The sequence below is a fragment of the Pagrus pagrus genome, assembly GCF_965226575.1.
Source record: "Pagrus pagrus genome assembly, chromosome: 9".
NCBI classification, from domain to species: domain Eukaryota; kingdom Metazoa; phylum Chordata; class Actinopteri; order Spariformes; family Sparidae; genus Pagrus; species Pagrus pagrus.
This window is the reverse complement of record NC_140193.1, coordinates 6,207,797-6,221,441: the sequence shown is the minus strand read 5'-3', so window position 1 is coordinate 6,221,441 and position 13,645 is coordinate 6,207,797. Positions and strand designations below refer to the sequence as shown.

Sequence of the window (13,645 nt, the reverse complement as noted above, 5' to 3'; positions counted from 1 at the left end):
AGTTACCAGAATAACAGAAAATTAATCCTCAAAACATAAAAGTAGAATCTGTGAAATAGAAATGTCCTTAATGAGTCTCGTGCATACAGGGAGACCATGGAGATGGTCAACCTGGCCCCAGGGGACCCCCAGGACCTCCAGGACCCCCAGGACCAGGACTCAGATCTGTGAGTTCATGTTGACCTCAGTCACACGCTGCATTTTACAAAAACGTATATCGGCACATGACTGCCTGCCTTTGTGAATCATACAACTGATGTCAATGTGTTTCAGACCTTTGTGGACATGGAAGGCTCCGGGTTCCCCGATTTGGACTCTGTTCGGGTGAGAAGAGCTGAAATTTTAAACACGACTCTCAACATTAACAAACTGTCGTAAAAGGACATCATCCTTGTTGCTGTAGGACTGTAAACATCATAGATTACTGTAAACTTAAATACAAAGATCCTTCTTGTTATTTTTGTAGGGATTGCCAGGCCCACAAGGTCCTCCTGGTCCCCCCGGTCCTCCTGGTCCCTCAACAGCAAGCGCAGGATCGAGCTCTGGGGCATTCGGACCACCAGGAAAGGATGGAGCACCCGGTCAACCGGTACGTGTCAATATATTTGTCTCATAGCACCACTAGCGAAGTTATTCTCTAAACCCTCGAACTGTCTGAATCTTAATTAAAATGAAGCACAGACTCACCAAGTCAACAACTTCTGTATATCTGAACCAAATCTCTTGGACTCTAGGGCTTGCCTGGTCTTCCGGGTACTGATGGCCTCCCAGGAGCTTCTGGTCCCAAGGGAGAAAAGGTAAAATGATTGTTTCTTCTGGAAATCTAACAAATCTCAATTTTGGTCAAAGTAAACATGAGATGTGAGTAAGTGCACATGTCCTTGGTGGTTGTTGCCAATATTAGTGCAGAGACTTCAAATCCAAGCACCACATCAGCAGTCGACCTGCTGGGGATCCATGTTGTCAGCAGTTGCTTATCTGAACAAGCCCTACGTTACGTACTGTTGTGATTTGGGTCGTTATTTGAATCGCTGAGGTTACCGGACTACCCGGTGCTGTGAGATTTGACAGTCTGGTCATTTGCTTTCATTGCTACTGGCACCGTGAAAAGACGCTAGCTTTACGCCCTCTGGTCTGTAACGCAGGAGTGAAGAAGGAGATTTAAAATTTCAGTTCAACTTTCACTGGCGCTTCTACTTGACATGTTGTGTCCTCTTCTTTTCTCCACCAGGGGGATTCAGGCGAGCTTGGTCTTCCAGGAGCAATTGGACAGAAGGTGTGTATTTACATGTTGATTGTTTCATTGTTGTTGTTGTTGTTTGTACCTTAAAGCAGCTGCAGCTTTTCAATAAGACCAATGCTCCAAAACACAATCAAATGCACATTTCCCTCATTGTTGTAACAAGTATTAGAGAGAATTTATTAGTCATAATCCTGAGAACAAGGTACATAAATTCAAGTCTAATTCGGCGGCGTTCTTTCGGGGATGTGTAATGGCGCCCATTCTTGTAATTAGAATGATATATCAACTTTTCATCCAACTATTTCTGAAGCTTCTCTCATCCCTTTCATTTCTCCAGCCAAGCTCCTACCTTTCTTTTCTCACCAATCTGCTGCCTCACTATTTATCCTCCTCCTCCTTCCCTAAGCCTTCCCATCTGCAGGTAACTGGGCTCCAGCACGTCAGCCATCACAGAGGATTTGTGTCTTCTAACAATATGCAAATATTTGTCAAATATCGTCAGCTACAGATGTGACTTAAAAGTTTAATCTGAGTGCCGGATATTGTTTGGTTTAACACGTCTGAGTCTGGCCCGAGAACAATGAGCATGGGTGTTTGTGCAGTTATTCTCCTGCGTGGTACTGGTTCTGATAACACGACACACCAGTAGTTTTGTGCAGGATGCATGAGATCCCTGACAATGAGTTTAACAATCTACCCGACCATGGTTTGATGTAACTCACTGAAATCTTTTTGTAAGTTTGTATTTCTTTATTCTTAACACTGATATTATACTCACCCTTCCATCCTACAGGGAGCTCAAGGAGAAACTGGTACGCCTGGAACTCCAGGAGAGACCGGACTGGCTGGTCTGCCTGGACCCATGGGACCAGTTGGGCCATCTGGACCTCCCGGGCCTCCCGGACCGAGTTATCGTGTTGGATTTGTAAGTTATCGACACGTTTGGAGTAAAAGAAAAATGAAATGCTACATTTTATCGCAGTAATTTGGCGGTTTGTCATGAAATCTTTGTTGGTGTTTGAAGGACGACATGGAGGGCTCTGGTGGAGGTTTCGGCAACGGACTTCCTGGCGTCAGAGGACCAGAAGGAAGCCAGGTCAGTACTGAGTATTGAAGAAATACTTCAGGTTATATGTAAGACGATATGTCCTACTCACAGACAAACTTTAAAATAAGCAAGAGTTCCTCCTCGGCTAAAATTCTTTAAATGGTGTTGAAACAATCTCATGAAAACATTTTAGTGTTTCTATATAAACAACATGGCATGTTTTTTCTACAGGTCTATATTTCACATGTCTTTGAATATTTAAAGAAACTGTTCTAACATATTTTAGTAGGAAGCTGCAAATAGATTAGGAAGACGTACTCGAGCGTGCAAATAACCAAGGAAAATGTGTTTGCTTTCAGGGTCCTCCTGGCCTGCCTGGACTTCCAGTAAGTAACTCATTTTTTCCAGTAATCTGTCATGATCTTATCGTCTTGCCCCCCTTTCACCAGTTGTTTTTCTAATTTTAAAGCAAACTATTGCTATTATAAATGAGTGGAAATACACAAACAAGCCTGAGGTACAGCTACCTGGGACTGACACTCGGGTCTCTCGGGCAGAAGCGACTGTTTTCTATGTATCCTGATTGGTTTATTTAACATTCAGGTTTGTTATTGGCAGAAGGCTTCTCTGCTGTCATTTGACAGGTTAATTGTATAAGATATTAGGGTTGAGAAAAATGAGCTGAAGCTTAACTGATTCCCGAGAGGAGATAAGATCCATGCCCCGTCTAAAGAAATAGCTGGACATAACAACAATGAAATCGATAAATGGACATAAAAAGCAGTGGAATAAAATGAGAAATAAACTTGTAAGGCATAGATTCATACAGATTATTGCATTGAGTATAATGCATGAAAATATAAGGAGCGGAAAGACAAACAGCAGCGCCGCATGAGTTTATCCCCAAGTTATTGTGTTACAAGTCTGCACATTCAGCAGAAACAGCAACAAACGGCTCAGGTTTGGTCCACCATCAACACAACAACAGAGATATGAGCAGAGAGTTGCAGGAAGCTGCACAGAGCTGCAGAGTCGTGTTTTGATGTATGATATTTGCCAAACTTTTCACATCATGGGTAGAAATGCTGTTGTAACTTTATTTTTGAGTGTTTCTCTGGTGTAACTTGTGTTGATTGCACCTCTGCAGGGTAAACCCGGGTTCTCCGGTCTGCCCGGTCAGAAGGGCAGCGAAGGATCTGTAGGAAGAGATGGACAGCCAGGTTTGGACGGCTTCCCTGGACCTCAGGTAGAGTAAATACTCCCCTCTAGATCTGGAACTCTTAAAAAAAAAGTGAAAAGTCATAATGTTACTACACAATGTAATATGAGTTGTGCTTTTATTGTCTTAAATGTTCAAAGAATAAGAAGGTCGTTCCTCTCGTCAGACCTTAACGAAGTGCTTTCACCTTTGTTTTAATATCTTTTGCCTCATTCCTCTTTAATTCTACAGGGACCGAAGGGTGACAAAGGTGACAAAGGAGAGACGGTGAATATCATTTTTAACCCTAAACATCTGCTCATTCATACATTATATTCACTGCACAGCAATTCTCAATAAGCCGATCCAACATTGCAACAAGCGTCCCTCTCACTTCTGCAAATGTGTGTGTGGTTTCAGGGCGATCAAGGTCGGGATGGAACCGGACTTCCAGGTCCGCCCGGCCCACCTGGACCACCGGGACAAATCATCTACAGGTCATCTGACAATGTAAGTGACAAAAAAGCGCAGTGGCAGACGTGCAGAGTCATTACATTTACACTACTGTTACATCTTAACTGAACTCTTCTCTTTGTGTCGTACAGTTGGACGTTGCTGCTGGAGCTGTCGGGCCTCAGGTCTGTATTCATGTTTCCGCGATAACGAACACAACTTAGTTTTAAGAGTGTCGATGATAATTGAGTTATTACTACATACATGCAGGGCTGCACGGGCGCACAGTTGTTGTATTCACACACGGCTTCCTCCTCATTTTGCCCTCTGTTTTTAAAACGCTCACACTGGTGCCACAGATGTCGCCTTCAAACTTAAATCTAAATGCAGTTGGTGTTACTATAAAGTTCACACGGCTCTCTACATTTCACTGAGCGTTTTACAACACATATAAAATTAATTGTACGCTTGTAATTGTAAACCGTAGAGCGGGCTGCCGGCTGAGACATGACAAGATGTCGGACCACATGGTGAAACATACAATTAGCTCAACTGTTCTGTGTCCGGGCTGCAACAGTGGAAGCTCTGTTCGACAGACGCATCAAACTTTATGAGGACGTGTGATTGTTGTCATCACAGTCTGACCTTTTTTTATATGATGCAACCACAAAACATCTGTTTCCATTTGAATACATTATTTAAAGGGCAGCTGTATGTTATTTACTCACGCTTGGTGAAAGCTGCACTTATTTCACAACCTACATTTTAGAGTCGGCTCAGATCAATCAGGACCAGAATCAGTTTTGTTACATGTTAAGTCAGTAGAAATAAATGTTTGCACGCTCGTCTGTTGGCAAAACACAGAACATGAATCAAATGAGGCTGTTTGTGGAAATGTTTTATGTTTTCTTACACAGGGAGGAGCTGGTTTACCTGGTCAAGCTGGATTCCCTGTAAGTCTCTCTGCATTACATAAATAATTAACCTTGCCCTTATTAGCACCATAAATGTGCAGTGTATTTATCCGTACATACATAATTGAGGTGTTTGTCTTTGTGGCATTCTTATAAGATTCTCGACAGGCGGTAATTAAAAATACAGGCCTGTTTCCTGCCTGTTGTTGGTCTACGTTTAGTCTGTGTTTGATTTATTGTCAACACTTCCCATGAAAAGATCAAAATGTGTAGGTATATCTCTCTGAACATGACAACTTTTCTATCCTGTCTGATGCAAACCTTAAAAAAAGGATCACAACTTATACTTATAATACCAATACTTATAGTCCGCTTGAAGCCATTTAGGTACATTTTTGAGAGTTAAACTTTCGATGTATAATGACTAAAAACCTTTTCTGTGATACTTTCACGCTTTGTAATGAATATTTCATTCATTCGAGGGGATGTAAGTCCTTTCCTTAAACAGTAGGGCACTAGTTTTTAGAAAGGGTTGCTCAGACAGGAGTGAAGAGATGTTGGTACAGAGTTTAGAGTAGTAATCTATATTAAGCTTTGGCTACAGAAACGGTTCTTGTGAGCAGGATCGATGGATTGTTGGTTTTTGGTCTTTTCATTTAATTACTGGTTCATCTGCTAATTCCTACACACTCGATATGCAAACAGTCGTCCACTCAGCAGTTCAGAAGCTGCACTGTACGGACAAAAACTAATAGAGTGGCTCATCACATGGACTTGAATTGATCTCGGGGAAACAAAGCCTGTCCTGTTGCCAAACGACTACTTACTCTATTTATTCTCTTTATCCTGCAGGGTCCTATCGGGCCAAAGGGCGACAGAGGAGACCCCGGCCCTGTGGGCTACGGAGTGAAGGTAAAGACTTTGTTATCTGTGTGTTCAACTATTAATTTAGTCTTCATTGAGACACGGCTGTAATTGAGTCTGTGTTTTGTCGTTGCTGCTGTTCAGGGTGAGAAGGGTGAGCCGGGCTTAATAATCGGACCTGATGGAAATCTTCTGTCTCTGGAGGGGCTAACAGGTGTGAAGGTGAGTCTGGTGTTCATGTCTAAATGTGTGTTGATTGTCTGCATTCAAGCTTCCTCTGTGCTACATTTGTACATTTGTATTTAAAACTAACTTGTCTTCTTTAACCATGCCTGCAGGGAGACAGAGGACCAGCCGGACCCGTTGGACCCACTGTAAGTGTTTGAACAATTCCATCTAAGATACCTACTTTCACGTACCAAAGAAGTTTTCATTATTAGTTTCACATTGTCTTTAACATCTTGATTTGTTGTTATAGGGCCCGTATGGACCTCCTGGACTTAAGGGTGAAATTGGAATGCCTGGAAGACCCGTAAGTTCCCGTCCCTGTGGTCTTACGCTGATATATTTTCATATAAAAGTTAAAACTATTCTGTGTTTTTATTAGAAACCATATATTCATTTTTCCGAACTACTTACTGTAACTTGCTATAGTTTTTACCATTGTTTCTGTAAAAGAGCAGGAAAATATCAATCAATGACTTTCTCCCTTCAGGGTCGCCCTGGTGTAAATGGATACAAGGGTGAGAAAGGAGAGCCCAGTGTTGGTTCTGGCTACAGCTACCCGGTAAGTGTTACTACTTTTACCACTGCTTCGGATACGGTGATTAACAGTGACAGAAGTTAATAAAGACAGTCACTCCAGAAACATTGGTGTGGACACATAAACTACACATACTTGGTGAAAAGTAAGAGTCTTGCATTGAAAACTGACCATCTAGCTTTTAATTTAGCTTGTTAGCTTATTTTATTTCATTTGACCCTCATTTAAAGGTCCCACTTGTAAGAAAAGTAGGTTTTCGAGTCTCGTTCCCAACGTTCTTAAAAAAAAGTCCTTAAAGCAGGAAACCTGTCCTGAGATCCTTTTGCACCCAGCTACTTATGTTTTGGTACAACTTACATACCTTAGCTGTTGCACATTATTTACCGTACATACTACCTGGAAGTGGCGATCCAGCTGACAGATAAAATCATGACCCATTTAAATCCCGATCCACAATCTTTTTTCTAAATTATGAAACTGACTGTAGATTTAAAATAACTTAGATTGTCTCCATTTGCACCATGACAACACAATACTGCATTAAAGACAGGTTTTGTATTTGGCACAAGCTCCTCATCCACCGTGTTCCTCGCAGTAACTCACATTGGATTGTTTTGAAAGAGCTCTGTGTTGTAACTGGTCCAATCAGCACAGAACCCAGTTGGCTCCATCAGTCTATTGGTTTATTCACATACTGTGGATCTGCTAGTGGATGAGGTTATGTGAAGTTTGGAGACAGAAGTAAAAGGGGATTAAATACTATTATAACTATGATTCTCCAGAAAAGTAGATTGTTGATCCCTTCACCAGGGACACAGAAACACATCCCTGTTTAAGTTAACAAATGTCAGCTCTGTGCTTCTGCCTCCTCAGGGAAAACATGCACTGTGCACTGCCATTTGTTTTAATTTTAAGTGAGCTGCTGTCATAAATATTGATAGACATAGACATGTATGTTGATACACTATTTCTCATGGATTCTTCCAGAGTGAGCGTCCTTAATCTTAATCAAAGCTTTACATTTCTCAGGCTCATCAGTTTTTGTTAGGAGAATCCAAACTGTACCAGTGTTTACATCAACGGCAGCAATCATTTGTGTCCAGAACATCAAATCACTGTCCGTCTAAGTTAAGTCTAATTAACATTGTTGTTTCCATCAGGGCGTCCCTGGCCAACCAGGCCCACCTGGACCACCCGGACCTCCAGGGCCGGCCATTCCCATAGATCGCTTCAACGTGAGTATACCACAACCTCATACCTTAAACTAGATTTTAGACACTTATTTGTTGGAGTTTATGCTACAATCTACAGATAAACCTAAGTTCACGCCTCTCATGTACGTAAACCGTATCACATCCAAGTCATTAAAGCAGTCAAACGGTCATGATCCGGTGCTTTCCTTCTGTTATTTTCTGGATAATTTAGCAGAAACCTGAGATAAAACCTCTCGTTTATTGTGGCTCGAGCTTGGAATTGCTTAATTGAGCATTTTGTTCCCTCTGCTCACAGCGCTACGATGACGCTTCGAGGAATTACCCAGGTATGACCTCCAACACACACAGCTTCTTGTTTTAGCAGCGATACGTAACACTGTAAGAAAGAGAGGGATTGCAATGGAGAAGTTTAGTGAACGTGCCAGTCAAGGAAGAGAGATTTAGAAAAGGTTTAAAGTGTCTGCAGAGATAAACAGTTCTATCTTAATTTCGGTCTGATCCAGCTGCCTCAGCCTGAGGGGATATACACTCTATTGTCAAGAGATTAAGCTGTCAGGTCTTACTAGACTTGAAGAATGACTTGATAAAACACAGAAGACATCACTATCAATGACACGGGGTGCTAAGAGTTTTTCAGCGCCAATGTCAGACACAGCTGTGAGATATTGTTTTTAACTCAACGATGCTCAAACTTATATTGTGTTGTAGCGACCAAAGGAGAGAAAGGAGAGCGTGGTGATCGCGGTATTCCAGGAATCCCAGGTAAATCCTAGTTTGCATTAATATCTCCTGCACTGCAGAAGTTTTTCTCGTGAACTAAGAGCACTAATTTACTAAAACATCTCTGTGTTTCAGGAGCAGCCTCTAATTTCGACATTTACGCATTCAAGGTAAACTATCGTATCACTACACCAGCTGTCGGTTTCATTAGTGTGTTGGACGTACTGTGAGAAGAGTTATCTTCATAATGGTGACCTTTCTCTGACAGAATGAACTGAAGGGAGAGCGTGGAGAGCAAGGTGGGAAGGGAGAAAAGGGAGAGCCTGGTGGTGGATATTATGACCCACGTTTTGGAGGAGGAGTGCAAGGTCCACAAGGGCCTCCTGGCAAACCCGGCCTGCCGGTGAGTTCTGAATGAAACATTTGTCGTATATTTATTAGTATCAGCCAAATGAAGCCAACACAGAGGTGTCAAAAACTGCAGTCAGTCGAATGGCCACCTGAGGTTGGCTCCGAAAGCGAGTCAATCCCCATCGAGCCTCATTTAAAATGCCCGAATTTACAGCAGAAATAAACATGTTTACAGCCTGGTACAAAAACAGCTTTGGTCTCTATAGCTAACTTCCCAATTCATGACAACTGGAGGGGTGATACATCGGTATATATAATTATATTCAGGCTTTGAGTGACAGCTAGCTGTCTAGCCAACTGCTCACAACCAGGCTTTATTCAGCCTGCCTCATTTTTGGATTAACTGGAGTTGAGGCAGAGTCAGGCGCTGCCAAGATGCCGACGGCTGAGGCCACCGACTGAGCTTCACAATGGCTCTTCAAAAACCCGTAGTTGACGTCTCAGAAGCTACGCCCATGTTTTATACAGTCTGTGGTGTGCACGGCCCAGATGTGTGGATTTACCTTTATAGTGAGCACATGATGTTCCTGCTAACTTAGATTGTTCTCTTTCATGTTAGGGTCCAAAGGGAGATCCGGTAAGGGGCCCTCCTGGACCCCAGGGGCCACAAGGGCCTCCAGGGGTTGGTTACGATGGGCGTCCAGGTCCTCCAGGTCCACCTGGACCTCCAGGACCCCAATCTCCCTCTCTTCCCGGAGCTGGAGCATACAGACCCAATCACCGTAAGTGGCTTTTTTCTTTGATGGAATATTATTGATATCTCTAAACTCTACAATCCTCCTTGTCCCTCCTTTAAGTAGTGTGGAGGTGACGTCAAGCCAATGTGTGCACTTGATGACCACTGGAGTCGTTCGTAAGCCAAATCATTAACCAGCTTTTGTTTTCATTTGAAGCTGTCAGTGTCCCCGGACCTCCTGGTCCTCCTGGTCCACCTGGAAGTCCTGCTCTCTCCTCTGGGGTAAGTGCCATCACTGCATTTCAATAATCCTCTAACTGTCACTATGTTATTGTTCGGCTGACACTGAGACTAAGTTATGCGTCACGATCGGTCTGCGCGCTAGAACGTGTCGGGCAAATTGATCGCGTTGTGTTTAAAATACATTCACCTGAAGAAGAGCAACTAGCAGCCATGTATCAGTGATTTCATTTACGGTCTACAAAAGCTAAAAACTTTGTGTATTCATTTTCCACAGGTCAACGTCTTGAGGTCATATGACGTCATGATTGCTACTGCCAGACGTCAGGCAGAGGGCAGCCTCATCTACATCATAGACAAAGCAGACCTCTATCTGAGAGTACGCGATGGACTGCGACAAGTCATGGTACAGTACTTTACTTTTACCTGAACCATAGAGCTTCAATACAGTTGGACTTTAAAGCTGCTGCTGTTATCAAAGTGAACTGAGACGTCAGTATTTAATAAAAAGCTTGTTTCCTCCCCTCAGCTCGGAGAGTACAGTCCCTTCTTCAGAGATCTGGTAAGTTTGACGGAGGAAAAATCATATTTTGCCTTTTCACTTCCACAGACTGTTTAATGTTTAATTCTCTTTAATTTCCGTTAAAGGAGAACGAGGTGGCAGAGGTCCAGCCCCCTCCTGTCATCCTGTACCCTCAGTCCCAGGACCAGTCTCAGAACAACGGCGCTGGACATTACTCTCAGGGTGGCTCCTCCATACGACCCATCGAGCCTCCACCTCACCCGCCTGTGGAGCCCAGATACCCTCCACAGTATGACCCCAGATTCCCAGACCCGAGACACACGGGTCAGACAGATGGAGGATTAGCCACCCGGCAGACTGAGAACAGATACCCTGTCACTCCACAGCGGAGGCCCAGCCCACCTGTAGTGCAGCCTGTTAGCCACGTGGACGCATCAGGAACAGGAGTGAGTATTTTTATTTTTGGCTTTTTTTGAATCCACAAGGCTACAATTTGGATTATCAAGAACACTAAAACAAACAAACTATGAAGATTGATTATTTTTATGAATTAATGTTATTTTTTTTTACAAATTAATCAAAGTAAACAAAAATTAATAATATAAACTTTGCTGAGGACCCGTCTACATATTAACTAACTAACCAGAAAGTCTTTGAAAAGATGGATATGACAGGAACGAGAGAACATTTGTATTTTACAAACAGCACCTGAATGCATCATGCAGAGCGCAGTCAGCTGTTTGCTGTGGGACGACACAGCGTATGAACAAGAACAAACAGTCCAACAAAAACTCAAATCTTAGTAACTGAGTGAGTCTGGTTGAGTTTTCAGACACGTCAATGTGAGTCAAGTTAAAAGTGAAGACGTTGCGATGAAGCGCACTGCCAGACAGTGAGACTTCTGGACTACCCAGGGGGATACGTTTAGAAATAAGGCAGCAATATTTTACCCGACAGCAACAATCATTTGAAAACCTACAACAACCTGTAAAAGAGGCAGTTATTTAACATAGATCTGTCTCTTTCCTCAGCTACACCTCATCGCTTTGAACGCCCCTCAAACCGGCAACATGCGAGGGATACGCGGGGCAGACTTCCTGTGCTTCCAGCAGGCCCGCGCTGTCGGCCTGAAGGGGACCTTCAGAGCTTTCCTGTCCTCCAAGCTTCAAGACCTCCACACCATCGTCCGCAGGTCGGACAGGGACAGCCTCCCCATCCTGAACCTCAAGGTGAGACACTGCTGCCGGGGAGGTGTCGGTACTGCATTTTTTTGCACAAATGTGATGTACTTGAACTTTGTCTTCCTGGTTGTTGTTTACTGCTGTGATTTCACTGCTTTATGAGAAACACACGAAGAAGACATTAAATTTAAGGCATCCTATTCTCTCCCTTGCAGGACCAAGTGTTGTTCAGCAGTTGGGAGTCTATATTTGGTGACAACGCGAGCAAAATGAGGGAGAATGCACCGATCTACTCCTTCGACGGCAGAGACATACTCAGGGACAGCGCATGGTGAGTCTTTGTTAGCTGGGCGTCATTTTGATTGTACAATAATCACATTACATGCAGACGCCTGCGGGCTAACATGTAGCTCTTCATGTCAAGCCTATACGTATCCTGACCTCTGTGCTCGTTTCTGTTTTTTCCTCCAGGCCAGAGAAAATGGTCTGGCACGGCTCGAGCAACAAGGGCCACCGGCAAACAGACCACTACTGCGAAACGTGGCGAGCGGGCGACCGCGCCGTGACTGGTCTGGCAGCGTCGCTACAGAGCGGCCACCTCCTGCAGCAGAGCTCCAGCAGCTGCTCCGGCTCCTACATCGTCCTCTGCATCGAGAACGCCTTCACAACACACTCCAAAAAATAAATCCCGTCCATCCTCTTTTTTTTTTTCTTTTTTTTTATGTTTTTGTTCTGGGCCCTAGTTAAACACTTTTTTAATTCCCTGGTAACACGCCTTGTGAACATGTGGCGTCGATGAACTGGCCCTGTGGCTCTTTGCCTGGCAGAGACGCTTTGCATTGTCTGCTCCTCCCCTCCACAAACGCCAAAGAGATGGGTCGAACAGAGGGGTGTTGGTCCTTTTTCTCGGGGGCATCGGCACATATTTTCTGCAAGGGGTGAAACGAGAGCGGAGAGGCTAAACGCGTTCTCAAATCGTATCCATTTTTTAAAAGAAATTCTGTATATTACATGTTTGTCGTTTGTGATTTTTCTGTTTATTTTTTGACGTTATCAATGTTTTACCTTTTGAAACTGTTTATAATAATGCTATATCCATCCTGTTATTGTTTTTTTTATTTTAGGTATTGATCATTTCCACATTTTTTTTTTTCCAATTTCATTTTTAGAATCGTGGGTTATGACGGGGTGCAGCAAACTTTTAAAGACTATTTTAAAAAAATTTAAAGAAGATACTAGATATTTATTTTTAAATGAAGTTATCTAAGGACAAAAAAAAAAAAAAAAACGATTTGGAAAATGAAAATAAATGCTTCATACCCTAATTTTTATTCTACACAGCACAGACCGTTTAATTCTTCTTTAAAAGAGCTTCTGATCTGAATCTGTGCCTCAGTACACAAACCGGGACCGCTTTACAAAATAAGCTCATATAATGAACCACTTCTTTTGTATTCATTATTCCACAAATATGTAAATGTTACAGCCGTTTCTGCTCAAGTGCGTCCGGATTGCTTTTTACTTCCCACTAAATTTAAATGACCTTGTTGGACACAGACACCACTGTAATGAATAATCCCACATCCAGAGGGCAAGACTCCTTCTAGCTGAAATTGAGCCTTTTGAATTGAAAATGATGATTTTTTTTTTTTTTTTTTACCACTTTATTAAAACCTATCAGTGAGTAAGCTGGAAAATGATTAGTTTGCTGCTAATCTTTGTTGGACTGATTGCTGTCACGGATGTTGGGGGACAGAAAAAAAGAGAAAAAAAAAAAGCAGTATGTTAAAGGAGACAGTTTTTGCAGTAGCCTCGCATTGAATTCAGAGACTAACCTGGACCTTTAGTGCTACTGATGTCTTGACTGAACCTGTGGATTTCCATTTTTATAACAAAATTGTGCTGTACTGTTTCTCCCAGGCACTGAATAAAAGTCATTTTCAACTACAACAATAATGCGACGGACTGTACGTAGGTGTTTTTTTTTGACTCTGCCGTCGACCCCTGACAGCACCGTGACCTTCATGCGTGTCACTCAGCTGCCCCGACCGCCGGTTTTATGTCCTGCTCGATGACATGTAGCCGGTGGCATCGACTCCACCACAAATCAGTGTCTGCAAAGGCGACGAGAGGAGCTCGTACATCATCTGTTCACCTTCACAGTTAATCTACGCGTGTGAGTTAATTCAATTTAACC

At 42.9% G+C, this 13,645-nt stretch overlaps 1 protein-coding gene across 4 annotated transcripts in view; it reads left to right on the top strand.

The window, feature by feature from the left end:
* The window catches only part of col18a1a (collagen type XVIII alpha 1 chain a), an 85,424-nt gene extending 72,018 nt beyond the window's left edge, over positions 1 to 13,406 (top strand). For all 4 annotated transcript variants that reach the window (XM_084361308.1, XM_084361307.1, XM_084361306.1 and 1 more), the window contains 31 exons: positions 90 to 167; positions 274 to 324; positions 467 to 589; positions 735 to 797; positions 1,232 to 1,276; positions 2,037 to 2,168; positions 2,268 to 2,339; positions 2,651 to 2,677; positions 3,439 to 3,537; positions 3,742 to 3,777; positions 3,910 to 3,999; positions 4,095 to 4,127; positions 4,860 to 4,895; positions 5,709 to 5,768; positions 5,865 to 5,942; positions 6,059 to 6,094; positions 6,199 to 6,252; positions 6,436 to 6,507; positions 7,644 to 7,718; positions 7,993 to 8,023; positions 8,406 to 8,459; positions 8,553 to 8,587; positions 8,686 to 8,820; positions 9,388 to 9,550; positions 9,722 to 9,786; positions 10,022 to 10,150; positions 10,274 to 10,306; positions 10,393 to 10,713; positions 11,299 to 11,496; positions 11,664 to 11,779; positions 11,920 to 13,406. In XM_084361308.1, the coding sequence (XP_084217434.1) occupies positions 90 to 167; positions 274 to 324; positions 467 to 589; positions 735 to 797; positions 1,232 to 1,276; positions 2,037 to 2,168; positions 2,268 to 2,339; positions 2,651 to 2,677; positions 3,439 to 3,537; positions 3,742 to 3,777; positions 3,910 to 3,999; positions 4,095 to 4,127; positions 4,860 to 4,895; positions 5,709 to 5,768; positions 5,865 to 5,942; positions 6,059 to 6,094; positions 6,199 to 6,252; positions 6,436 to 6,507; positions 7,644 to 7,718; positions 7,993 to 8,023; positions 8,406 to 8,459; positions 8,553 to 8,587; positions 8,686 to 8,820; positions 9,388 to 9,550; positions 9,722 to 9,786; positions 10,022 to 10,150; positions 10,274 to 10,306; positions 10,393 to 10,713; positions 11,299 to 11,496; positions 11,664 to 11,779; positions 11,920 to 12,133 (2,754 nt within the window). In that variant the 3' untranslated portion in view covers positions 12,134 to 13,406. The remainder of the gene's footprint in view (positions 1 to 89; positions 168 to 273; positions 325 to 466; positions 590 to 734; positions 798 to 1,231; positions 1,277 to 2,036; positions 2,169 to 2,267; positions 2,340 to 2,650; positions 2,678 to 3,438; positions 3,538 to 3,741; positions 3,778 to 3,909; positions 4,000 to 4,094; positions 4,128 to 4,859; positions 4,896 to 5,708; positions 5,769 to 5,864; positions 5,943 to 6,058; positions 6,095 to 6,198; positions 6,253 to 6,435; positions 6,508 to 7,643; positions 7,719 to 7,992; positions 8,024 to 8,405; positions 8,460 to 8,552; positions 8,588 to 8,685; positions 8,821 to 9,387; positions 9,551 to 9,721; positions 9,787 to 10,021; positions 10,151 to 10,273; positions 10,307 to 10,392; positions 10,714 to 11,298; positions 11,497 to 11,663; positions 11,780 to 11,919) is intronic.
* The last annotated feature ends 239 nt before the right edge of the window (positions 13,407 to 13,645 follow it).